Source organism: Pongo abelii, chromosome 18 (genome assembly GCF_028885655.2).
Source record: "Pongo abelii isolate AG06213 chromosome 18, NHGRI_mPonAbe1-v2.0_pri, whole genome shotgun sequence".
Taxonomy (NCBI): domain Eukaryota; kingdom Metazoa; phylum Chordata; class Mammalia; order Primates; family Hominidae; genus Pongo; species Pongo abelii.
Window position 1 is genome coordinate 84,582,733 of NC_072003.2, and position 27,347 is coordinate 84,610,079.

A 27,347-nucleotide genomic window follows, 5' to 3' on the forward strand; every position below is an offset into this window, starting at 1 on the left:
GGGCGGCGCGGCGCGGCCATGAGCGGGCAGCCGGCCCCGGTCTCCCGCAAGCAGCGGCTCATGGCAGCCGTGGGCGAGCGGGCGGCGGGCGGCGCGCCGCTCTCCTGCTTCATCTGCGGCGGCGGCATCGGGCGCGGCAAGGAGCTGAAGCTGCAGGTGAAGCAGCCGGCGGCGGGCGCGGGGACCCCGGCGCAGCCCTTCTTCCCGTTCCTGCAGCAGCAGGAGCCGGCGCCCGGCGCGCGCGAGCTATCCCCGGCCGACGGCTGCGTGTTGGTGTGCGCCGTGTGCCGCTGCTTCCTGGGCGAGCAGTGGGCCGCCTTCGAGCGCGCCCGCACGCCGGTGGACAAGCGCATGTACTGGCTCAAGCGGCCCCACCAGTGCGACGCGGGCGCAGGCGGCCGCCGTGGCGGCGCCGGGGCCCCCCGCGAGTGGAACGTCGCCTACGCGCTGGGCAGCGCCACCGGCGACGACGACGAGGACGACGGTGGCGGCCCCCGGCTGCGCGGGGCCGCGGAGGAGACGCGAGACTCCGACCTGTCGGAGCTGTCGGACACCGACCCTCTTTCCGAGCCCGACCCGCCCGCGCGGGACGCCGCCAGCCCCCACCACGACGGGGCCCCAGGGCCAGGGCCTCGCGGGGGGCCCGGCCAGGAGTGGAGGCCGGCTCCGGGACCCGCTCCGGGACAGGGCGCAGAGGCCTCGGCGCAGGGGCGCGCGGAGGAGGAGGGGCTCCCCGCGAAGGCCCACGCGGATGGGGAGCCCGAGGCCGGGGTTAGGCGCCGGCGGAAGGGGGTTGGGAGGCACTGGGTTCCCGAGGCCCGGGCCAGCGTCCTGAGGGGCATTCAGGATCCTTGGCAAGGCCCTCCTGTCCAAGAGGCCCCTGCAGACGGCATGAAAGGGCCTCCCTCTGGCAGAACCACTAAGACCCTGGAGAGCAGGCCGCTGGGGGAGACCCTCCGGGGCTTCTGCACCTCCGAGGACAGTGACATCAACATCACGAGTGGGGAAGAGGACCACAAGGAACAGCCTTTCCCAGGCGTCTGCAACCCCAAAGAGAAAGAGAACAGTGGCCGTGTCCCCCGGACTCTCCCGGACAGCCGGGCGGCACCAGCAGAAGGCCTTTGCTGCTACATCTGCGGGGCCCCGCTGTCCCCGGCCTCGCACCACCAGGTGCACGTGCAGAAGCAGGAGAAGCTGGCTCAGGCCCCGTTCTTCCCCTTCCTGTGGCTGCACAGCCCGCCCCCAGGGGCACAGCCCATCAGCGAGGGCGGCAGTACCCTGGTGTGCGCCAGCTGCTTCTCCTCCCTCACGCAGCAGTGGCAGAGCTTCGAGCTGGCCAACGTGCCGGTCCTGCAGCGACTCTATGTGGTGCCCCTGGACAGCCACGCCCCCGGCATGGCCTCCAAGGGCAGGAGGCTCCCGAAGGAAGAGGGCCTGCCCTCCGGGACCCTGCGAGAGGCCTGCTACCTCTGTGGGGAGGACTGTACCCCGGATGCCCGGGCGGTCCCCTCCAGGATCCTCAACGGCAACGCCAGGAGCGCCATGCATTTCCCCTTCCTTAGCCTCCTGCCCTGCCCGCCCAACGCCCAGGGCCCCAACAAGCGCTGTGAAGTCCGCAGCTGCCCCAAGTGCTTCAGCGTCCTGGAGGATGTCTGGGCCCTGTACCGGGCCTGCCAGAATGAGGAGCTCATCACCTCCGTGCAGGGCTTCCTGGGCAGGTACCACCAGGCCTTCTCCGCCTCCGACCCTGCCCTCTCCGAGCTGCCGGCGTCGGCCCAGGGCGGCCCCGTGTCCATCTGCTACATCTGTGGGGCTGAGCTGGGCCCCGGGAAGGAGTTCCAGCTCAACGTGAACCCTGCCAGCCGCTTGGGCGAGAAGGAGCCCTTCTTCCCCTTCCTCACCGTGTACCCGCCTGCCCCTCGTGCCAGGCCTGTGGACTCCACCGGCCTGGTGGCTACCTGTGTGCTCTGCTACCATGACCTGCTGGCCCAGTGGCTGCAGCATGAGGCCCGCAGCTCCCACCACGCTGTCAGCGCCTGGTCCCGGCAGTACCAGGTGGAGACGTTCGTGTGCTTCTTTTGTCAGCAGGAGAAGAAACGGTGTCTGGGGCTGAAGTCCGTGCGGGTGGCCCGGCTGCCCCTGTTCCTATACACCCTGCGAGCAAGCCACAGCCTGTTGGTGGATGACGGACAGCAGCTGATCATTGGCGCTTGCGTGGAGTGTGGGACCCTGGTGTGTGCGGGCCAAGGGCTCGCCCGCCAGGGACCCATGAGCTGGAGCTCCCCAGTGGCAGCAGCGACGAAGGTAAGCAGCAGTTTTCATCTCATCTTAGACGCTTCCTCCAAAATCCATGCAGGGAAGGGAGAGATGTTTTCTGTTCCTCAGAAAAACTCTGAAGGAGGAGTTTTCACTGGTTCTGTGCGGGGTGTTCCGGGGGAGGTACCCTCCCTGAGTCACTGGGCTGGTGCTTCGTGGGTACGTTGGCCTGGCTGACCTTGGAGGCATGGGGCAGGGGTCAGAGGAGTGGGGATCAGGAGTGGTCTTAGGGAAGAATAGGGCACTGCTGAGAACAGCAGGCACGGGCCTGAACTTGGGTGTGTTTGCAGTGGGATCTATCAAACAGAGGAAGTTTGGGGCATGTCTGTCGTCCGCCTGATAACATTGGTAATTAGTCCAGCCGTGCGGGTCACGGAGAGGTCTCTGTGCTCACCCGGTTTGAAACACATCAGAGGTGGAAGTTCTTCTCCGTTCTAGCTCCCGCGTGGCTTGGCTTTTCCAGAGTTTTCCACCTAAGTTCACACTGTTCCTTTGAGACTGTGCTTGCTTTACGGAGGAGGGAAACAGGGTTCCAGACATGGGGGTGTGGAATTTGAGGGACAGTGGCCTAAACAGACTTTTCCCCAGCGGGAAGAGAGTCTTTCTTCTCTGCAAGTCAGCTGTGCAGGAGGCAGACGGGAGGCCTGGCACTCTCCCTGTTTATAAGGCGCCTGCCTTCCCGCTGCCCGCCCGCGAGGAGCCAGACAGGGCTCAGTTAATTTGGGATCTGGCTTTGCAAGGGCCCAAGCAGGAACTGCCCCCGGTGGGTCTCGGGAGGTAGATGTAGGCGTCTGTGAGTGGCAGTCACCAACCCGGCCACCGGGGCATGGATCCTCATTTCTGCCATAAACAGTCAGTGCGACTTGTTTTAATCAAACGCCTGTAGTGGCAGCTGCTGGCCATGTGTGGGCAGAGGGACGAGTGGATGGGAAAGGTGGCGCTGTCCTGTTCAGAGAGGGTCATTCCACCCTTTGAAAGCTTCCTGATCCTGCCTCCCACCTGCACGTGTGGGGCACGGAGGTGGGCTATCTGGGGGACATGTTCACTTATAGTGGCTGCACCCGGGAAGTGTGCTCTGCCATGATTTGCCCACCTCTCCCCCGATACGCGGCCCCCGTCTTCATGCTCTACTCAGATTTCCTTTTCTACCGATGACAGCTTTGGACTTTGAAGCTGTCTTTGTGGCTTTGGTGGGATGGTCTCTCATTTTAATTGGACGAGCACATCGTCTCCCGTCACAGATGCTGAAGCTCTCCTCTTCGGCATATAGCAGTGCAGCCTATGGGAATCAGAAGAGCTGCAGTTCCCAAAAGGGCTGAAACTGGCAGAAGAGAACAAGTTTTGGAGCAAGACTGACCCCAGTTCATTTGTTCCTTACCATGGCGCTGCGAGGCCTTCTCGAAATCTCATTTATAGATGAGTCCACCAAGACTCAGAGAAGTCAGACAACACTCAGTCAGTAGGTATCTGAGGCAGATTTTGAAATTCTGCCCTTTCTCTTGCTAAGTACCTGTGAGTTAGTTTCTAATCCTGGTGGAATGTCAGTTCCTTGGTTGAGAAGTAGAAACGTACCACCTGCTTTGTAGGGACATGGTGAGAGTTCAATGGATTGGGGGAAGTGTAAGTTCCCCCAGAGGGTCAGGTGCTTGACATATGGTGGGACCCTCACGTCCACCACCCTGGCGCATAGGAGCAAATTCTTCTTGGATGTGGGTCGGTTCTATGTGCAAGATGCTGGCTTGCAGGCTGGGTGCCAGTTTTACACCTGGCAGTGGTGTTTCAAGGGGCAGTCAGAACTCTCTGCAGATTCTCAAACACAGGGTTTTCCGCAAAATATCCAAATTCTGATGTATTTTCTCATGTGGATTTGCTTACGTGTCAGGAGTTGATGGGATGATGCCCGTCGGCCTTGAGCGATAAGAACTCCAGGAAACAAGAAGCCGCTGTTTCCCAGGCAGCTGGGAAGGCGGAGTGGAGAGTAGTCTGGTGTGGACAGGAACGCAGGCTGGTGTCTGCCCAGAAGGGGTCAGCATGGGTTTGGCGAGGTTTCATGTGGTGTGGATGTGTGCTCTGTTCCCTAGAACAAGTTAGTGCATTTGCTCCTTACTGTGGCACTTGACGCCTTCTTATTTCATTTTATAAATGAGTCAACCAAGAGTCGGAGAAGTCAGACGCCACACAGCCAGTGGGTATCTGAGGTGGGTTTTGAACCTGCTTCTGCTCCCCACGCCCTCTTCCACCAACTGCCTGGAGGAGGTGGAGCTTGAGTCAAGCCTCGGAAAAGAGGGAGGATCTGTTGGAATATGAGGCAGGCAAACAGGCGCAGAAGCAGGGGTGACCTGTTCAGCCTCCGTGGGCAGGAGGTGCCTGTTGGGGATGAGAGGAAATAAGGTTGGAGTGAACTCCAGGCCTTGAAATCAGGAATAGGAGGTTGGATTTGAAGCTGAAGGCTCAGGGGAGCAATAACAATTTCTTGAAAGAAAGTGGAACGGACTGAGAAGAGATCTGCTCAGGGCCCAGCGGTGGCAGCAATCCAGGTGGGTGGTGAGGCCGCTGGGGCAGGTCTGCCCACAGAGGGGACAGCTCTGATGGGTCTCAGGCTCCCCTGGACGGAGGGAAAGGAGAAGCCTCAGCTCTCAGCTCCCAGGGAAGCACGATTGACAGCCGGGAGAATGCCGGAAATGCAGCCTTCTGGCTTTCCGTCCTCCCTCCCCCTCCTTCCCATTCATTCAACAAATATTTATGGAGCGCCAACTCTGAGCCAGGCGCGGTTCCAGATGCTGGGGATCTGGTGGCAAGCACAGAGCCTCCAGTGTCATGGGGGAGGGGGACACACACAAGGAGTGGAGGGAAGGAGCCACTTCCAGCAGAGCAAAGTGCCGAGAAGTAGCCGAGCAGATTAAACTTAGGACTCAGTGCCAGGGTGAGCATGGGCAGCAAAGGTGGCGCTTGCAGGAGCTGGGAATGAGAGCTGGGGCTCTGGGCAGGGGAGAAGCCTGTGAGCCCCCTGGGGAGGGGGAGGGGATAGAGGGGCTGTCCCCAAGCCCATTTCCTAATGCCAGCCCCCAAGATCTTGATCCTGACGTGCATCTTCCCATCTGTCTTTTGGGGGGTGGTTTGAAAATTTAGGTGGGATGAGGAGGGCACTGGAAGTTAGCTGCAGGGAAGCCACTCAGCTGGGGACGTGGCATGTCCCAGAACCATGATCTGTGCTGCTTCCTGTGACTCCTCAGTTATTCTCTATGACGTGTTCATGCATTAGTGAATCAGCTTTAAAACACTACAAGAGGAAACATGAAAAAAATAAAGAGAAGAAAAGAAAAAAGAAAGAAGAGGAGGAGGGTGTCCCCTGCACCTTCTGCTTTGGATAGGATTTGCACTTTTCCCTCCAGCTGGGCCCCGGGTCCCCAGAGAGCACCACATTCTGCAGGCACCTGACTCGTGCCTCCTGCTTCGCCAGGGCTGTGTCTGGGGTGGCCTGGGGAGGGCCGAAGCCTGCTCTTCTGGGCCGGGCATCCCTGCCCCAAGGACAGACCCTTCCCTGCAAGCCTCCCAAGGAAGCTCTGTGAGACCCTGGAAAGACCCTAGGGTTGCCTTAAGACAAGCCTGGCTTCAATCTTCATGCTGCTGGGAGTCGGCTGTGTGATGCTGGGTAAGACTAACTTGCCCTCTCTGAGCCTCAGAACCGAGTGAGCCGGCCTGGGTGAGAGCACCTGGCTCACAGTGGGGGTGCGGATGCGTTAATGCTCCCTTCCCCCCGCCCCTGTAAAGTGCTGCTGGCGCGACGCCGGGTTTCTGAGGTTGGAGCTTCTGCCTGCTGCCTTTCTGCTGGGATAGGGAACTGCTGTCCCTCCCTTCAGAGCTAGAAACAAGGCTGGCCAGGATGCTGGGGGCGGCATTTGGGGACGTGATAATGTGGGTGATAACCTTTATGGAGTGCCTCTCACCCTCCAGGAGGCATGCACGCTTCACCTGTATTCACACATACTGAAGCCTCGCCGCAGCCGGGTTTCAGGAGGTGCCACTGTTCCCTTTTCATAGATAAGGAAATAAGTCCAGAGAGGTTAAGCAACTTGTCCAAGGTCACTCAGCTAGTGACCCCAGGACCAGCGTCGGGCCTGAGTCCAGCTCTTGAGTCTGTGCTCCAGCCTCTACTTGGTCTTGCCTTTTTGTTTGCTGCTTTTGTTTTGAGACAGGGTCTCACTCTGTTGCCCAGGCTGGAGTGCAATGGTACAATATCCGCTCACTGCAGCCTCCCCCTCCTGAGCTCAAGCAAACCTCCCACCCCAGTCTTGTGAGGAGCTGGGACCATAGGTGTGCGCCACCACGCCAAGCTAATTTTTTAATGTTTTCTAGAGACTCTGCTGCCCTGGCTGGTCTGCTAAGCTCAAGTGACCCTCCCACCTGGCCTCCTCAAATCCTGCCTTTCTGTCTCTTGTGGGTCTCCAGTTGTGGAGGTGGCCATGGCCTGGAGGTGGGGCAGTGGCTCTTAATTTCCTGTGTGTGCCCACCCCTCCTTGCCACAGCCTCTAGAACATCTCAGAGGCAGGAGTTAGCTTGCATGGGGCAGAGGCCCTGAGATGCCCCACTTGGCTGCCTTGGCTGCACCCCTGAGTTTCTTTGCTCACTGAGCAGTGGTGCCCCGTGCCTTGGCTTCCCCGGTGTGGCCCATCTGTTGAGGTCTTAGGCGGCACCTTCCTTCTGTTGCTGGGAGAGCTCCCATCAAAGATGGGTCTGCCGCATGATGGATTGGCTCTCCCTGCAAGCCAGTTGGCGGGCGGGCCGCGCTTCCCGCTTCCAGGACTCTGTCCGGAGAGCATTCTGATTAATGGCCCATGCAGCTGTTTACCTAACCATACCCCAGCCTCTCACTGTGGGGATGCCCTGGCCAGGCCCCCCGAGTGTGGCCTCCGAGCCCAGAACAGGTGTTGCTGCCGCAACCACCTTTCTTCTCTGCAGGGACATCTGAGGTCTGCAGAGAGTGTCTGTCGTCACCCACCCATCAGGCCACGTGCACATCTGTTTCCCATGCTTCCTGGCTATCTGTGCCCATGCGGTTCCCTGCTCCTCAGGGGGCCTGGCTGCCCCCCCTCCCGAGGCCCAGGCTCTGGAACACCTGGTCAGGACTGATTGGAAGTGGGGACCTTCTGGAAGGTGCCACAGGAGGCAGCCTGGCTGGGGCTGGCACTGGCACCCTCTGCTTGGCAGCAGCTGGAAAGTAGCCAGGCCCTTCTCAAACTCAGAGGAGTGAGCTTTCCAGATGTGCCCCTCCTAAACCTGGAGGCAGTCGGAGAAAACCAGGGGAAGGAGGAAGTGAAGGCGAAAGGTCTTCAAAACTCGGCCTCCCCTGGAAGCAGGAGGGGGAAGGGGTGAGGCTGGAGGAGCCAGGGTCTGCGTAGCTTCCTGGTTACTCCTCTGCTTAGATCTCTCAGGATCTCACCCTTGTGAGGTTAACTCTGCTGGGAGTGTCTTTGAAGGATGTATAGCTTCTGGGCACATTTTCTTGGCTGGGGAAGACCCCGCGTCCAGAATTCAGGGCCCTCTTCCGCCTCAGGTCCCCATTCTAGTGGGGACACTGAAGAGAGATGCCATGTCTGTCCTCGGAGAAGAGCATTGCAGGACTTGCCTCCTGACTTCACATAGCCCCAAGTAGGACACTCTTGGGGTCAGTTGTGGAAGGAGCCCCTCCTCACTGGGCGACCTTCATCCAGTTTCCCCATCTGTCAAAGCGACAGGACTGGTCTGCAAAGGTCACAGGCGATTTGCATTGTGTACGTGGTGTCTCATTCCGCCATCTCATGCTGTGTTAAGAAGGGTTCTGAGGCCATGTCTGGACTCTCTGGGAAAATGTCTTGTGATTTATTGGCAGTCTGTGCTGTGAGGCTAGGAACGGGAGCATGACTTCATCTTGGGGCCTGGTTTGAAATTTAGTATATGATGCCGGGACCCCAAAACGCCATGCTGTTCTGTCCCTTGGAGAATAACATGCTAGGGTCAGGAAGAATCTCACAGACCATCACTTTCAGACAACGCTATACCCTGGCAGTGCTGGATCAGGGACGACCTGCAGTCCTGCCTCCTGTCCCTGTGTGAGCCTCTACGCTCATCCATGGCTACCTTGGAGAAGCACACCCATGTTCTACCCACTAACTGAACAACGTGTGTCTGCCCTGGGCCAGGCACTCCGGGAGCATCTGGCGCTCTGGGCACCTGCTATGACATCAGGCATCCCCTGACCTCAAGGTGCTGGTGGGCGATGAGAGGTTGAGGGACCAGTGAAGAGGTCCAGCCATGGCTATGCAGTGCATTGAGTTCTGTGCTGAGGTCAGGGTAGGGTCTGCTGAGAGCCTATGGCGGGGTGAGAAACAGGCGTGCACAGGGAAGGCTTCCTGGAGGAGGTGACATCTAAGCTGAGTCCTGAAGACTGAAAAGGATTCGGCCAAGTCCAAGTAGGGACCACGTGCTCCTGGCAGAGGAGCAGGTGTTAAGGCCTGGATGCTGGGGGGTTATTGTGCTGGAGAACAGTCATTCCGATGGAGCCAGAAGAGGGGACAGGCACGAGGGGTAGGCAGGACCAGCATTCCCAGCGGTGTTTGGAATCCCTGGATGCACACTCGAATCAATGTCAATCAATCTGAATTTAAAAATACCAACGACAGGGCCCTGCCGCCCAGCCTGTTAAATCAGGATCTCTGAGGGGTGGTCCCGGGCCATGGTATTTTAAAGCTTCTAGAAGATTCAAGTGCAAGAGTGAGAACTGCTGACGGACGGCATCGTGGGCACAGCTGAGGAGTCTGGGATTTATTCTGGAAGGCCATGGGAAAAGGATGCTATTCCAGGTTTCAGCCTGTCTTTACTGAGTGCCCATTGTGCCCCAGGCACTGCTCTAGACACCAGGACCCAGCAGTGAGCAACCAGGCAGGGTCTTGGCAGTGATGGTGGCTAGCAGAGTGGCCGGACAGAGGGGTGGCGGGGGCCTGCCGCCTGCACAATGAGGAGTGTCCTGGCGGGGGCTTGAGGTGGGACTGAGGGACGGTGAGGAGGGAGGTGTGGGGGTGTGGGCAGGGAGGGATGAGGGGTACGCTGTCCATCGTAGCAGCGGGCGGGGACCCGTCGGGTGGGAATAGGGACTGTGGGGCTGCCCTGGAGAAAGCATTGTGGTTTTTGTTGTTGTTTTAATTGTGATATAATTCACACACCGTAAAAGTCACCCTTTGAAAGTATACAATTCAGTGAGTTTTAGTGTAGTCACAAAGTTATGCACCACCATGACTGTCCAGTTCCAGAACATTCCCATCACCCCTAAAGGAGACCCTGTGCCCATCAGGAGTCAATCCCCGTCGCCTTCTCCACCCACCTGGGCACCCACTCGTCTGCCCTCTGTCTTTATGGATCTGCCCGTTCTAGACGTCTCTTGTGAGTGGAACCATCTAATACGTGCCTTTTGTGACTGGCTTCTTTCACGCAGCGCCATGTTTTCAGGGTTCATCCGTGGTATTGCGTGGATCAGAGCTTCATCCCGTTTTGTGGCTAAGAACGCCGTTGTACGGATGGACCATGTTCTGGGTCCCCATCATCAGACTGTGGACATCAGCTTGTTTCTGCTTTTCGGCTCCTCTGAATCATGCTGCTGTGAACACGCATGGGCAAGTGTTTTGTGTGGACAGATGTCTTCATTTCTCTTGAGTATGAGCCTGGGAATAACGTTGCTGCGTCCTAGGGTCACTGGAGGTTTAACCCTTTGAGGACCGTTTTCCCTTTGGGGGTTTTCAACAGGCAAATGACATGATAGGGCTTAGGTTTGGAAAAGTCATATTGGAGACTCCTTGAAGCCCTGTTTCATCACTTCTGCCTGCAGTCCATCCTCTTAGTCCTGGTCTCCAGGAAATGAATTTGTGTTTGAAGATGGTGATCGTTTTTGTTCTCCCTGGGATGAGGGGAGCTGTACTAAGAATTGAGAAGGGGGTTGCATTGGCTCTGGGGGCTTTTGGCTTGCTCCAGCCACAACCCTGGGCATCAGAAGCCCTGGGTTATGGCCCCAACACTCACAGCAGCCTTGGGCAAGATGTTCTACCCTGGCTGGGTCTCAGTTTTCCCCTCTGGAAAATGGGGGCAGATGGTAGATGGTAGACTATTAGCTGAGCCCTTAGCTCCTGCACAGCTGACAGTCGCTAACCATCTCGTCTTTCTGCATGTGTTGGCAGGGGGCTGTGGGGCAGGGAAGACCTGGGCGGTTGGGGTCTGGCCTGGCTCTGTGAGCCTGTGGCTCCCAGGTTCCCTGCCTGGGGTCTGGTTGCCCTGACTGCCGTGTTTTAAGCTCTGCTGCCCGGCCTGTCTGGCGTGGAGCCCTTGATTAAATTGGTTGCTGGATTGGGCTTCCTGCGAGAGATGCAGAACCTCATTGGAGTGGCACAAAGGCCGGGGTTGGTATTCAGCCCTGCCAAACCAGGGCCCGGGGCAGGTGCCTCTTGCTGCAGCTCTTTCCACTTGGCGAGAGTGGGCTGGGGAGAGGAGGCAGCCCAGGGCCCAAAGGCGGCCCCTCAAAGGTCGCCCACCGAGGCCACGCTATGCTGCCCATCATTAGTGTCATATGTTGGCACAGAAAAGGGTATTTAGGTTCCGGCCCTCCACTCCCAAGCCCTCGGGCTCTGATGAGAGCTGTAAGGCGACGCCAGTGCCAGTGGCAGCAGCAGACGGCATTGATAGCATGCACCTGGTGCCAGCCAGCGTCCTAAGAGTTTTGCCTGCATTGCCCCACGTGACTGTCTCACTGTCTTATGAGTGGGCTTATTTGTTTTTATAGACAAGGCAACTGAGGCACAGAGAGGTTAAGTCACCCAAAGTCACACAGCAGGGAAGTGCCAGAGCCGGGATCCGCACCCAGGCTGCCTGGCTCCAGCGTCTGCACTCTGCCCTGCTCATCACACCCCTCCTGAATGGGAAGGCAGGCTGGGAGGGAGATGAAGGTACATGGGGTCAGGAAGCCTCCCTGGAGAAGGGGTATCCGGTGAGTTCTTAGGGTTTAACTAAGTGGTGAATGTAGAAAAGCTTCCTCTTCTGGAATTTACGTACCAGTGATGTCACCTTAAAAAGTCCTGATTTTATTCTTTAAATGTGTGCCAGGATGCTGCCTGCCAATTTATTATACTGTAGGAACCATTTCAATGTTTTAAAGACATTTTCAGATTGTGTCGTATTTTACATATAGAAAGAACATGTGTTTCATGATGTTGAACTTGGAAAGCTTAGAGCCGGTGAACGCTGGGCCATGTGTCTGGTGTCAGCCCTGGCTTCTGCAGCTGCCCATGGGGTCCGCTGGCCCCAGGATCCTCATGGGTCTCATCTGGGCTCCACACTGACACTGGCTAACTTGGTGACGTTGGGCAGGGTGCCAGTTCCCCACCTCCCTAAAGTCTTCCCATTTCTCCTTGGACCACAGAGGGGGCGTGAATGGCCCCATGGGCGGTTGGTATCATTCCCGCTTTTCAGATAAGGAGGCCAAGGCTCAGAAACTTAAGAGAGTTCGGCATGGAGGTGGCAGCCGTCACTGGCAGGGCTGGGAGGTGAGGGAGAGGGGCCAGTCCAACGCCACTGCCTCAGCCTTTCCCCCCGCCCTGGAGTTAAGGGGTGCTTCTGGGAGGTGATGCAGCCCCGGTGGGGGCCTGGCTTCCACACGGCCCTGCCCCTGATTTAGCACAGGAGGAGGCCGCCGTGGTCTCTCGCATCAGCTTTCAGAAAGGCTCTCAGTTCTGGAGGGAGAGGGTCAGAGGGCTGACCACTGCTGCGGCGTTTTATTCCCCTTTCCAGACCCATCAACCTAGGCTCCCGCTTCGGGTGGGAAGGTTTGCAGGCTAGGAGGCTTGTGTGGGGGAGTGACAGTGATAAGGGCGGCAGCTGGAAAGTGGTGTGGAGCCTCCACACTTCCAGATGCGACAGGACTGGCCATGGGGCTGGGAGGGGTCCTGGGGTCCAGACCCAGCAGCAAAGGGAGGCCAGGAGGCACCTGGATGGCAGCTCAGGATAGGTTGAGGCCTGGATGTCCCGAGAGCATGGCGGGGCCTTGCCACAGCTGCAGTGCCAGCTCTGTGAATCTGCAGGCCCTTTGAGCTGGCATGTCCTCCAGGCGTGCCTTTGCCCTTTGAGAGGGACTGTCTCACGGCTGTACACTGTTCTTTCTCTTGTGCAATTGTACGACTTCCTAGGAGCCTCTGGACAAAGGAGCCCTGGAACGTCCAGAATGTGGCTTCGTGCTCTGCTTCCAGGCTGCGCGGCATCCCCAGCAAGGCTGTTCACACCAAGTATGGGGGACGCACGGTGGACAGTGAGGGGTCCTGGGAAGCCCTCCATCACCCTCCCCACCCCCCGCTGCCAGCAGTCCGGGTAGTCTGGGTTCCTGTGGGAGGAGGAGGTGCCATCCTGGGAATAATACCCACCATCAGCCTCGTACAGAAGGCCAGAATGTACCTGGTGGACCCCAGGGCGTGCAGAATGGCCTCTGGTTTCAGCTCTGTTGTCTGAGAAACCGGGCAGGCTCCAGAGGACGGGAGGAGGGTCGGGCCTGGCCCTCAGGTGGCCTCACGTGTGAGCCCCACGGTGAAGGCAGCACCCAGACAAGGTGTCACTCCCCAGGTGGCCTGGTCCCTGCAGGGGGGATTGCTGCTTCTCCCATACCTCAACCTCTTTTTCTTCTGGAAACTGCATTTTCTTCCTGATTCGTAAGTGTTTGGGGTCAATGCGGGGTCTTGTTTTCTGAGCGCCCAGGGGTGTGACTGCTGGATGCCTCCTCCAAGAGCACTTCCCATTAACGGGAGAAACCTGGAGCACGCTGGCTGCTCACCTGTCCCTCAGCAGGTGACAGGGTGAACCAGGCTTTTCTCTAGGGCTTAAAACCTGGCGCAGTGCAGGTCTTAAGGAAGTCAGGCCAAGCCAACAGGCGTGCTGGGGGCTGCTTGCGTGGGAGGGACAGTGGATTGTTGAGGGGTTGCACGAGATGGGAGTGAAGCCCCTCCTCCCCCAGCATCCACAGGGTGAGGTAGTTTTGCCCCCACCACCCCTCTGACCCACACACCCCAGCACACCCGCCTCCCTCTCACACACACGCACCTTGCACCTCCTTCTCATGCACCACACTCACACACTTGTATGCATACACGTTCACATGGAAACCCACCCACACATTTGTATGCACACTCACTGTTGCACATGTGGTTACATGCATTCATACATACATCACTCATGTGCACACTCATACACTCTCTCACACCTGTGCCCACACGCTCACATGCGTGCTCTTCCATGTACACCTGTACCCTCACCCCCTCACCCCCACATTCTCACTCATACACCCGCACAGTCATTTGCATGTGTACACCCGCATGCCCTCACACACATGTGTATGCACACACGCTCCCACACACCCTCTCTCATTCATGCACACTCATGCACACATGCTCACATTCTTGCCTGGAGGTGAATCTGGCAGGGCCCGTGTGCCAGCCTAGCTCTCACCTGTGCCGCTGTTTCCTCTTGGCCATAGGGGTGTCCGTCTTAAGACACAACTTGGCACAGACTCTGGAGTCCAGCTGGGCTGCATCAGGAAGGAGGGGAGCACAGTGGCTGGGGAGGAAAGGTGCAGAGTGGGGTTGGAGAGGCTAGTGTTCCACAGCCAGAGCACCCAGACCCCTCCCTGCTCTGCCCTCACCCCTGTGGTTTTCTGGGTTCTCATCTGTGACCCCAGAGGGTCCCTTCTGATTTGGTGATCTGGCCATCCTCCATGCCTTGGGGCCATTTGGACTCAGATAGATGTTTGCACTTGTCCTTCTCTATTGTGTGACACTTGGTAAGTTGCCTGGCCTGTCTTAGGCTTGGCTGTAAAGCTGCGACAGGAATGATGGCTCACCTACGTGGATGCCCCCCTTCGCCTTAGGGATGATTATCCCCATTTTACAGATGTACAGGCCGAGGCTCAGAGAGGTGGAGACACGTGCCAAGGTCAGAGCTGGGGAGCAGCAGAGCTGGCATGGGATCCCTGTGTGTCTGACCCAAAGTCTGGCTCTCAGATACTGCCCTTTGCCTCCTTTCTAGAACTTTCTTCACAGAGATGTCATGAGGTTGAGACAAAGCTGTTGACGTGTTCTGCACAGACCAAGTTCCCAGTAAAAACTCGGTAATTGTTCATATTTGTTTCTGTGGCCTTACTTATAATTCCCCAGTGAGTCTTCAGTCTCCCCTTGAATCCTTCCAGGGATGGAGAACTCACTCCCTCAGAAGCCAGGCGTCACCTGTGATGTGTCAGGAAGGAATGACAGGCTTCTGAGGATCCTCTGCAGCTCTGAGAATTCTGCCTGGAGAGTTCTGGGGAACAGGAAGAGTCTTGGGAAGGGCTTCTGGACCCCATTTGTGACTCAGGCCTCTCTTCCTTTTTGTTGTTTCTGGTTCTGGTTTATTACCTTGTCTTGGAACCAACGCCTGTGGCTCCCCAGTGACTCTGCTGGTGTCATCTTCTGATGTCTCTACTCCCCCTTCCCCTGCATGCCTGGCAAATTCTTGATCTTGTATTCCCTAGGAGAAAAGAGGGGAACCTGCAAAGTCATGTTTTCCCTCAGGATGTGGAGAGAGAAATTTCTAACCTCAATGATGCCTGCTAAATTATACTTAAGAAGGGGGCCAGGCACTGGCATATTTGCTAAGCATTCCCCATGTGATTCCCTCTTTTCCCCATGAGAGCTCCTTTACTTTTCTCTAAAATACTGCATGGGAGGGATTATTATCTCCACTTTAATACAGGCAATTAAAGCTATGCATGTTCCTCTAAACACTGCTTTAGCTGCACCCCACACTTTGTGATAAGTCATTTCTCATTCTCATCTCATTTAAAATATTTTTCAATTTCCCTTGTGTTTTTTTTCTTTGACCTATGGATTATTTAGAAGTATGTTGCTTAATTTCCAAACATTGGACTATCTTAATATCTTATGGTTATTGATTTCTAATTTAATTCTGTGAACAGAGAAGGTACTCTGTATGGCTTTAATCCTTTTATATTTAAGTGTACTCTCTTGAAGAAGAGACCACAGCTCTTGAAAAGGATATGGAAACAGCAGTATTTGGTTCTTTACATATTAATCAACTTGAAGAGATTGGTGCTTGGTAGCGGTGTTCAAATTGTCTAGGTCGTTACCTTTTTTTTTTTTTTTTGTCTATCAGTTGCTAAGAAAAGAGTGCTGAGATCTACTACAGTTTGGATTTGTCTTTTTGTCCCTTTAGTTTTGTCCAGTCTTTCATCGTGGATTTGGCACATTTGTGGTTGTTTTGTCTTTCGGATGAATTGGTGCTGTTTCCACTATGATGCAGCTCCTCCATCTGGCAGCATCTTTGTCTTGGCACCTCTTTTATCTGAATTATTCACCTCTGGACACTGAGGTCTCTGAGGCTCGGAGAGGGAAAGTGACTTGCCCAAGGCCACACAGGTGTCAGCTCCAGGGGCAGAGTGCTCCCTTCTCAGCCCAGCTGCACACAGGTTTTCTCTACTCCAACAGTCGCTTTGGGGCCATGGGTCTGAGAGATGCTCCTTCCCAGTGACTTTCTGGTGTCATGATTGCCAGGTGGCCAGAGCTGTGTCCCCGCCTGCCCTTGGCAGAGGACCTCCCAGCAGCCCCAGAAGTCACCTCCATGCAGAGCACAGCGTCTGGCCTGCAGCCTGCAGGGAGCTGGGCTGAGCGCGCTTGGAATACCCACTGGAAACTTCTCACTAAGCTCTAGCTCTGGGGCTCCTGGCACCATCTCCCTGTTTGGTGAGATGGTTCTGAGCATATTGGCCAGATCTTCCCAGGACTCACATGTTATAAGAATTTCTCTGGATAGCAGGAGAAACGTCCCCCGTCTCTGGCTCCCCTGGTCTGTGTGGGCTTTTGGGAACCCCAGCCAAATCCACTTCCTGGTGCTTCGCCCTCGCCAGGCTGTGGCCTGAAGCACCTCAGGGGCTCCATGCTGGCAGCAGGCCTCCTGCCCATGGTCTGAACCCTCCCTGGGGCATTCTGGGAAACTCTGGAGGGTCCTATGGGGGCTGGGAGGGCCGTTATCTAGGAGATATTTATGGGGGAAATTGACACAGTGAGGGGCGTCTCTGCCGTGGGCTGTGGATGCGGAGGCCTGAGCAGGGTGATAGGTGGGTTCAGTCAGCAGTTTCACAGGCCCTACTGTGTGCCAGACGAGAGTGGAGGGAAGCCAGCGTGAGAGACCACGATGGGCCGGGCGGCGACATCTGACCACAGTCACCAGTGATACTGTTCTATGTCCCCCTAGGCCTGAGAAGATGCTGCCTTGGGAGACTGACCCTCCACCCATTGTGAGATTTTGTCCTGATTTCACATTTCAGATACATTAACTTGTAAAACAGGCTGGGTACAGTGGCTCACGTCTGTAATCCCGGCAGTTTGAGAGGCAAGGCAGGAGAATTGCTTGAGCCCAGGAGCTCGAGACCAGCCTGAACAACATAGTGAGACCCTATATGTACAAATAATTAAAAAAATGTCCGGGCGTGGTGGCTCACACCTGTAATCCCAGCACTTTAGGAGGCCGAGGCAGGCGGATCATGAGGTCAGGAGATTGAGACCATCCTGGCCAACATGGTGAAACCCCATCTCTACTAAAAACATAAAAATTAGCTGGGTGTGGTGGCATGTGCCTGTAGTCCCAGCTACTAGAGAGGCTGAGGCAGGAGAATTGCTTGAACCTGGGAGGCGGAGGTTGCAGTGAGCCGAGATCACGCCACTGCACTCCAGCCTGGGCGTCAGAGTGAGACTCTGTCTCAAGAAAAAAAAAAAAAAAAAAAATTAGCCGTGTGTGGTGGCGCACGCCTGTGGTCCCAGCTAGTCAGGAGGCTCAGGTGGGAGAATGGCCTGAGCTCAGAAGTTTGAGGCTGCAGTGAGCTATGATCACGCCACTGCACTCCAGCCTGGGTGACAGAGTAACACCCTATATCAAAACAACAAAAAACAAAAAAATCTAAACAATCTAGGTCTTGAAATCAGTGAAATACAGTAAGGATGATGATGATGGTGATGGTGATAAGGAAATAGCAGCGATGGTTGCCATGTATCGATTACAAGACATTACCTCATTGACCCTGTAAACAGGACCCTCTGATGGGTGTACCAGGGAAGTTGACTTCCTCTTTCCCACCAGCCCCTCGGGGTGATTTTGTGGGGTCCGGACGAGGCCAGCCCTGCTGAGCATGTGCTGGGCCAGCACTGGAGTTGGTGAAGTGACGCAGCCACGCTTGATGTCTCTGGGGAGTGGTCCTCCTTGAGGTGCCTCTTGCTTCTGTCACCTCCAGGTCTGGAGCCGGCAAGTGGGAGCGACTCAGCTGCCCGGCAGGCTCTGTGGTGTCCGGGTGCCCGGAGCTCGGGGCCTAGCAGGCATGATGGGATCCCTTGTGACTCTGGCTGCAGCAGCTCCAGGGCCTTAATCAGGCCAGCGGAATGCAGTGTCAGCAGCAGCAGAGCTGGCAGCCCCGCAGCTCAGGGGCCTTGGCTGGTGGAAGGGATGGAGCGAGGCTGGGCAGTCCTGGGGGCAGCTTCAGGCTGGGCCAAGGCCCTAGGGAGCACTGGGGCCCCTGCTTCCTGGGCTGAGAGCCCTGCTCTGGGGGAAGAGAAGGAAGGAGTTAAAAACTTGCTTCTCAAATTTTTCCCGTGACGAAGCCCATTCCTGCTCAGTGTCACCTGGCTCTCCAGCCATCCTTACAAAAGAAGCTGAGGCCAGCGCCGGTACCATCCCTTTCCTGTGACAGAGAAACCCAGGCTTCAGGGACAGTTGTGCTGGTCTGCTCTTGACCTGGAGATGGCGTGGTTTGGCTAAGGGTATGCAGACATCAGGCCTCGCCCCCACCTGCTCCTACCTGGGTGGCCTCAGCAGGTCACTCCATTCTCCGGGCCTTGGACTCCTCACCCACACACAGGGACAGGCTTGGGACCGACCTCACAGGACTGTGGGACATGGAGCACGTGAAGCCACAGCCGAGGGCCCTTCCTGTGGTCCAGACTCGGGAAATGATTGCTATGGTTATTTAGGGGCAGAGGAAAGGCGGGGGAGGTAGCTGAGGCCCCACTCAAAGGCCCTGGGAATGAGGGGGCCTGTGCCCCTCACCCTCAGGATAACCCTTCCCTTCCCCCACCTGGACCACCCTGGCCTTGTAGCAGGACCCCTGCTCCCAGGCTCCTGGCATGTCTCCCATGGGCCTTGGTACCACCTGCAGGGTGCTGGGCCCTGTTCACAGTGGCTGCCAGGCCGTGGCCGCTGTCATCCAAGGGGAGGCAGGAGTGGGATGGAAACCTGCGAGTGGCTGGAGGGTATGTGGGATCCAGGCTCCCTCAACACCCCGTGGGCTCCCAGTGCTCATCTGAGAGACGGAGGGGCATTCAGGCACGTGGTCCTTCACGGGGCTGCTGGGCACTAGGCAGCAGTCAGCGGGCACCTGCTGCCTGACCGTCTGTCTCTCTGCGGGCCCTGTTCCCTCATCTGTATATGGGAATTACAGTAGAGTGTGTGTCACAGGCTGTAGTACATAGTATGTGCTCAATTAATGTTGGCTCTTATTACTTTTGCTATTTATTATTTCCCTTCTGTTCCTCCGTTCTCACTGTTCTGGAGAGCTGGCACCTAGACCTCAAAAACACAGGGACCTAGACCTTTTTAGTCCGGGTGAATCAGGAGGGCTACTTTTTAGGTCAGGTTATGGGAAAGAGCTAGGGGAGGCCGGGCACAGTGGTTCCCAGCACTTCGGGAGGCTAAGGCAGCAGGATCACTTGAGGCCAGGAGTTCAAGACTAGCCTGGGCAGCGTAGCAAGACGCCATCTCTACAAAAAAATTAAAAATTAGCCAGACGTGGTCGCATGCCCTGTAGTTCCAGATATGGGGGAGGCTGAGGCAGGAGGATTACTTGAGCCCAGGAGTTCAAGGGTGCAGTGAGCTATGATCACACCACTGTACTCCAGCCTGGGTGTTAGAGTGGGACCTTATCTCTATCTTAAAAAAAAAAAAAAAAAGAGGGGAGTTTACAAAGATCCATCATTCTCAACACTACCTCTGTTCTTACATTCACCTTTCTTAACCCTCAAAATTTAATGTAAAATCTGGTGCATATGTGCATTTTCTGGAGAGAGGATCAATGGCTTTTATCAGACTCGCTGTGGGGGACATGTGACTCCCAGAATGTAAACAGCCATTGTTATAGACACATTTCCCTGCACACACTCCAGTGCTGCCGGCAGCCTATTCCTCACCATTCCTTGAAGAGCCAAGCTTGTTCCCACCATTAAGTCTTGACACATGTTCTTTCTTTCACATTTCTGCCTATTTTCCTGCTCCAAGGAGGCTTCTTTGCTGGCTCCTGCCAGCTGAAGTTTCTCTTCCCTCTCCTGGCTGACCTAGACACTTACCTGTATGTAGCATTTTTGACATTTGATAATAACCTAGCACTTCATTCTATTTGACTTCATGTTGTCTTCTGATTGACTCACATGTGTAAGCCCTGTTTCTCCAACTAGATAGAAAAAATAGCTAAAATGTGAATTTTTACCCATTGACCCTCTATTGTTTTTCTTTTGTGCATTGTACACAGTGATTCCTTGCCAGCTGTGGGAGTGGCATTCCTGAAAAGCACTGCACTTGGCAAAATCACAGCTGGCAAGATCAAAGTCTCAGTGAAAATGGGAGGTTAGGGAAAAACAATAAAAATGGCATTAAGTATATGTCTTTAAAAACCACAGTAAATAAAAGTTCTAAGAGACATCACTGCCAAAACAAACCAGATTTGTCCACATTTAAAAACCTGTTCCAGTTGGTAATCTTTTTCTGAATTACCTTCTTAAGTAGATGGGAAACTTGGCCAATGTCTTGATGTACTGACAATGAGAATTCTCCCATGAGGTTTATTTCTTCTTAAGTCAGTTTTGGTGATTTATTGTTTTCAAAGAGCTTATTCATTTTGTCTAGGTAGTCAAGTTAGTTGATATAACTTTGTTCTTAATATTTCTTTATTATCTTTCTAATGCCTGTAGGTTCTGTAAAGATGTCCCCTCTTTCATTCTTGATATTGGTGCCTACTCTTTTCTTAACCAGTATAGGAATTTTATTAATCTCCCAAAAGGTTTATATTTTAGAGATTTACCTCTTTAAAGTTTTTGAACCAGTTTTTTAGGGGGGCTTGAGATGTCTTATCTTTTGCACTTGTCACCTATCTTGTTCTGTTTTTGCAAATCTAGAAGAAATGTGTATGAAAACACCGGGACTGTTCCAAGTTATCTAGGTCTAAGGGCACACTTCCCAAGCCTGATCTTCTCTCTGTGCATTGAGCCAGTGGAGGCTAAAGCAATTTCTCTCTATCACCTGCCCCTGTGATGGACATTGGTGAAGTCCAGATCGTGTCCTTTGGCTTGAGTGGATTTTATGAAAACTTGGATAAGTAAGAAAGATACTAAACTGAAATATTTTTTAATGCAGAAAAGAGAACTACTTTATCTCAGAATCACAGATCATAAAGAATTGCTGACTCTCTCATATATTAGTAGCTGTGTTATTTGGAGCATATGCATTTAATAATGTTATGTTTCATTTCTTATACAAAGTATCCACCATTTAAAGTATTTGTGACCTTCTGTGCTTTTGCTACAAAGTATGGTTTATCCATAACCTTGATTGAAATTCCAGTTTCACTTGTCTTTGTATTTTTAACAAATATGAGTGTCTGTTTAGAATCACAGAACTGGGTGAAGTCGAGTCTAACAGTCTTCACTTTAACAAGACTCCAAGGCCCAGGAAGGGAAAGGGACTTGCCCACCAATACGGAGGACTTGCCTACAACTTAGCCTGTCAGAGGCTGTCAGAATGCCAGTGCCCTGGGAATTTCTGCTTCATCAGCCAAGACTGTCCCTCTGGCAATAGATATCCTGGTATTTTCGCATTAGCAATTTGAGGGGCCATGGGAGGTCAGCCCCAGCTGCCAAGCCTATGTGGGATTCCTGGCCCAGGGCACAAAGGGCGGGACTCACCAGGGTGGGGCTGATGCTGAGCAGCATCCTGCAGACCCACTGCTCCTTCATCTCCAGGGTGGCCCAGGGTCCTGTCAGAGCCACTGACAGCTGCTTCTGTGTCAGTTCCATTCTTTTAAAAATATATATATATTTTAGGATTACAGAGTCTTGCTCATGCCTGTAATCCCAGCACTTTGGGAGGCCAAGGCGGGTGGATCACTTTAGGCCGTGAGTTCGACACCAGCCTGGCCAACATGGTGAAACCCTGTCTCTACTAAAAATACAAAAAATTAGCTGGGCGTGGTGTTGTATGCCTGTAATCCCAGCTACTTGTGAGGCTGAGGCAGGAGAATTGCTTGAACCTGGGAAGCAGAGGCTGCAGTGAGCCAAGATTGCACCACTGCACTCCAGCCTAGGCAACAGAGCCAGAATCCATCTCAAAACAAACAAACAAAAAAACCCATATATATATAACATATGTTTATATATATATAACATATATAAACATATGATATATAACACATATAAACATATGATATATAACACATATAAACATATGATATATAACACATATAAACATATGATATATAACACATATAAACATATGATATATAACATATAAACATATGATATATAACACATATAAACATATATATATCACACATAAACATATGTGATATATATCACACATAAACATATGTGATATATATCACACATAAACATATGTGATATATATCACACATAAACATATGTGATATATATCACACATAAACATATATGTAATATATACACATATAAACATATATGTAATATATAACATATATAACATATATATAAACACACACATATATAAAGTGTGGCAGCTTTATTATATAATTTGCCCTTTAAAGTGTACAATTCAATGTTTTTAGTATATTCATAAAATTGTACAACCATCACCACTGTCTAATCTTAGAAATTCATCCCTAAAAGAAACCCCATTCTGCCCGGCCTTGTTAGCTTTCATTTTTATGATTATTCCATGCTTGCTGTAGGAATTTTGGAAAGTCCAGAGAGGAATGAAGGAGCAGTGCTCCCTGAGCAGCCCAGAGGCAGTGACAGCTGATCTTTCCTGTTTCCCCCTTGGTGTGTTGAGTACGTACTTTCTATCAAGTTGAGATGGAACTCTACATGCAGCTGTGCCTCTTCTGTTCACTTCACGCCCCGGCATGAACATCCCCCAGTGTTGCTGCAAACATAGTCCTCGCGCCTGTGATGGGCTCGTGAGTAGAGGCCGGAACTTACCCCTCACCTCGAGAGTAAGCGTCCCGGGTGAGAAGGGCCGCTTGTGCTGATGCAAAACGTATGGGAGGCGATACTTGCAAGGCTTCTGGCTAGAAGATTTCCCTGACCCCATGATGGATAGACTTGGGTGGTGGGACGGTCCGGGGGCCTGAAGGACTTAGGCCATTAGCAGGGTCTCCAGGGTGGGCAGGCATGGGTGGGCACGTGCAGAGGGGCAGGGTACCGAGGAGGACAAGGGCAGCAGTTTTGAATCTTTTTCCGAAGTCTAAGCTATTCATGTTGAAAATGTAGACAGCAGAGATGAGAAGGAGGTAATGAAAATGACCTAAGTTCCGCCGTCCAGAGCTTCCAGCCCTTTTTTGCTCATGCACATTCTGGTGCACTCAGACACGTGCAGGGCACACACATGGGCAGTACTGTGGGTGGGACCATGCTGTAGATTGTATGTTTTGGTCTTTTTCACCCAGGACATCATGAATGTCTTTTAGAGGGGTTAGGACTATCCACTGTAGAGCAAGATGCTGGGGTTCAAATCGGGGCTCTACCCCTTGCTAGCTGTGTGTTCTTGGGTCCATTACTTAACCTCTCTGTGCTATAATTTCCCCATCTGTAAAGGTAATAGCCATACGTCTAATTGGAAGGTTGTTTCAAAGGTTAAACAAGTTAGGATGTGTTAGAGCGATGTGCCAAGCATTGTTATATGGCCTCATGTGGTTCTTCTAGAACAGGAGTTTCATTGGCTGCATATGGCCGCCTGTTGCTGGGTGCCCAGGTTGTTTCCAGCTTCACAGGCGTGAGTGGCTCTGCAGGAGCCTTTGTGGACCTCATCTGTGTTTCTGCTGCCTCCATCCTGGGCCTGTCCCCCTCACCCTTTGGTTCCTATTCAGTGACCTTGCAGGTTCCGGAGCCTAAGCTCGTTGGGCAATGGGGAGCCTGGAGGCCTCCTGGCCTCCTCCCAGCTTCAGCAAGTGGCAGAGGGGGTGACATCAGGAGGGGGATATTCTCTTTGGCAGCCTCTGGGTGGCTTCCCTGGGCCAGCTGTTGGAAGGGACTAGGGCAGAAGGAGAGAAGGTGAGGGGGTCGAGGCAGCATCTGGGCCTCACCTGGAAGCCGCCTCGCCCTTTTGGGAAGAAGGCGGGATTTGTGTAAATGCCCTCGCGAACAAGAGTGACCCCTGTTCTTGGTTCTGCTGGCTGTGTGCCTGCGCCCAACCTGGCGTCTGGCCGACTAGGGCAGGAGGGCTGTTGGAGGGGGCTGGGAGCCTGCTAGAAGGCTCTTCCCCAGGCATCTGGCACATCTTGGTAAGGCATCTAATGCTTGGGAGACCATAGGGAGCCCTCTGGTTACAGTGTACCCAGCCATCAGACTTCAAAACGGGTTTCCTTTTCTGGACTATTAAGGCTTCATCAAAAGAATAAGAAAAAAATTGAACACCGAGTCCACATTCCCTCTATTTCTCCATTCATTCAATTCTTCGGTGTCTGTTTATTGAACACTCGTGATGTGGATAGGCATTGGAAAGGAATGATAAACACACCATCCTGTTGAATAGCTGCCATATCTGCATGAGTATTCCTGCTACGTTTCTAAATTTATTCTTATTTTTATTTTTTTGTGGAGGCAGGATATTGCTCAGTCACCGAGGTTGGAGTACAGTGGCATGATCATAGCTCACTGAAGCTTTGAACTCCTGGGCTCACCTGCTTCTTTTTTTTTTTTTTTTTTTTTTGAGATGGTCTCGCCCTGTTGCCCAGGCTGGAGTGCAATGGTGCGATCTCAGCTCACTGCAACTTCTGCCTCCTGGGTTCAAGCGATTCTCCTGCCTCAGCCTCCCGAGTAGCTGGGATTACGGGCACCCACCACCATGCCTGGCTAATTTTTGTATTTTTAGCAGAGATGGGGTTTTGCCATGTTGGCCAGGCTGGTCTTGAAATTGTGGCCTCAGTGATCCACCCGCCTTGGCCTCCCAAAGTGCTGGGATTACAGGCGTGAGCCACTGCATCCAGCCAATTTTTAAAAGCATTTTATTCTGAGATAATTGTAGATTGACATGCAGTTGTGAGAAATAATGAAGAGCCAGTGTACCCTTCACTGAATGTTTTCCAGTGGTTTCCAGTGGTAACCTTTTGGGTAACTATAGTACAATGCCACAGTCAGGGCACTGACGTCGACAGTCCATAGATCTTATTCCGACTTCACCAGTTGTACATGCACTTGTGTGTGTGTGTGTGTGTGCGCATGTGTGTTTGTGTGTGTGTACGTCTGTGTGTAGCCTGCTTCATTTTTGAAAAAGGAAATGAGGCTCTGGGAGGTGAAGGCCTTACCGAGGCTCATGCGGCCAGTATGTAGCAGAGCTCTACTCTGACTCAACGACGTAGCAGAGCTCGACTCTGAGTCCACACCGCTGAATCACTTCAGGAGAATGGTCACCTTCTCTCTTTGCTGCTGTTCTTGGACTCCGTGTCCGTGCGCCCTTGTGGTCTCTGCTGCAGCTCTGGGCTGAGACCCCTGGATAGACTAGAACCCAAAAATTCTAGTCCTGGGATGCTGGTTCTTTCATTTCATAGATGAGGAGACTGTGGCTTAGGGAGGCCAGTGGATTCGCTTAACGTCACCCAGGAGGTCAGAGGCTGGTCTGGGACTATTTCTTCTAGATCTGCACAAGGCAGTAACCACAATGAGTTGCTTTTTCTAAGAGGTAAAAAGAGGTTGATTGCAAACAATCAGGATTCAGACTGGTTACCAGGGAGACAGGGGCCATTCTGGAAGGTTTTTGAGCAGGCGATGACTCTGGAAGTATGGGAGGTGACCGTGGACGCTTAGCAGGGCCCCATGTGTGTGCCAAGGAAGACTAATGACTCGAGTGTTGGGATTTTTTTTTCCCCTTGCTCAAATGCATTTGGGAAACAGTTAGATTAAAGACAGTTAACCAGGAGCTTTGGCTGCAGGACTTATCAGTGCCTTTAAGGCACTGATGTCTACTCTGATGGACTTCTGTTCTGTGCAGTGTGTTTCAGGAAATGGCTGAAAAGACCTTCTCTCCAGGGTGAGAATCTGAAGTTCTGCTGCCAAAGTTGGGGTGGACACAAGTGTCTAGAGAGCAGGATCCAAGGTGCCTAGGTCTGTGTATTTTTTTTTAAGAAGAAGCTAAAAGTGAGTGGCTAAAAATGGCTAACAGTGAGTGTTCGGGGCAGCCATAGCTCAGGCAGGGCCAGTCATGAGGCCAGTAGCTTTCAGATCATCATAAAGACTTGTTCCCAGTACAGGAATCACTCAGGAGATTTGTGAGGTGGGAAAAGTGAGAAACAGACGCATCCGGATTCCACCATCCAATCGCAGGCATGTGCCTCTGCCTACGTGTGAGAGGAGAGGAGGAACAGGCATAGGTGAAGTCAGCTATCTTACGGTTGGTGGAATTTTAAGTACTTTAATATTTTTAATATAAGATTTAAAAAACCCACAGAGGAGCTTGAGCTCCATTCACTGGGGCGATAAGAAGCCACTGTGTATTTGGAGCAGGGGTGAACGACACTGTAACAAAACATCTTACAAGAAGGATTTTTCTGAGTGCCACTGGGCAGGCGAGTTGGAAGGAGAGGAGGAAATGAGCAAAAACCACATCAGAGGTGGGGGCTGTAACCCTGGCAGGGACAGGGGTGGCAGCTGTCAAAGGAGAGTTGGAAGCAGCTTCGCAGCTTCCCATGTTCCTGAGGCCCAGAGAGGTTAAGTCACTTGCCTCAAGTCACGCAGGGGCTGGACTGGGATGCAGCTCTCTGGATTTAGAGTCTTGGAGTATTGCTCTATGCCACATTTGTCAAATCCGCCTTCTTCTGCCCTATATTTCTGACACCATTTGGGTCCCCCCTGCTAATCCCCTATCGAGGTAAAGATTCCAGGGGGTGCATATGCACCATTGAGGATGACCACTGCAGCGTTTTGTGGTCGTCAAAATTAACCCTGTGAACTTAACCGTGAAGGAGAAGACTCAGGATGCCCCAGGGCACCACACTGCTGAGAATATCCCGGAAAGGTTAGAAAGAATGAGAGCCTCTGTGTTTCAAAAGTCAGCAGCCTAATTCCATTTACACAGAGTTAAAAAATAAAACAAATCAAAGCCAGCAGCTCCTATTCCCATCACTTCTGACCTGCAGCCCCTGGTCTGATACCTTTGGGGCCAGATATGTCTCAGAAGTCAGGATTTTTCAGAACCTCAGACAGATGCTTTAGTACCAATGCTGTGTTTGACACGACACCCCAGCGGAGTCGGGGGCAGCACCCGATAACCAAACACGGTCATGTTTCTGCTGCAAAACATGTGAGTATTCACGCCCAGTGGGGAAAAACTAGGGCTCTAAATAGCCTCAGGGCAGGGCAGTTTTTGCTGCCAAATGAGTTAAGAAAAACTTATGGTTGCCAGAACTTTTGGACTTGGGGGTTGTGGGTAGAGGGTTGGGGCCCATGTTATCATTGTCTCGACCTGAATGAGGCCCCTGAAATGTTGAGTAATGTGCATGGGATAATCTCAGTTTAGGTGACTAGGGAGAGAAGGCCCCTCTCTCCTCTGGAACTTTGTTCCAAGTTCCAACTTGTTCACAAGTTTCATGGAGAACTCAGAGGGGACCTGCATCTGACTGTCAGCCCCTGGGGGATGGGAGAGGAGAGAGCGGGGAAGGGATTGGCGTCAAGTTCACGTGTGCACTCCTGCGTCTTGGCTTG

At 53.4% G+C, this 27,347-nt stretch overlaps 1 protein-coding gene across 3 annotated transcripts in view; it reads left to right on the forward strand.

The window, feature by feature from the left end:
- The first annotated feature begins 33 nt into the window (after positions 1-33).
- The window catches only part of GSE1 (Gse1 coiled-coil protein), a 499,199-nt gene continuing 471,885 nt past the window's right edge, over positions 34-27,347 (forward strand). Inside the window, exon 1 of one of the 3 annotated variants that reach the window (XM_054534226.2) lies at positions 34-2,304. In XM_054534226.2, the coding sequence (XP_054390201.1) occupies positions 61-2,304 (2,244 nt within the window). In that variant the 5' untranslated portion in view covers positions 34-60. The remainder of the gene's footprint in view (positions 2,305-27,347) is intronic. The other 2 variants (XM_024233179.3, XM_024233178.3) reach the window with 2 other exon arrangements.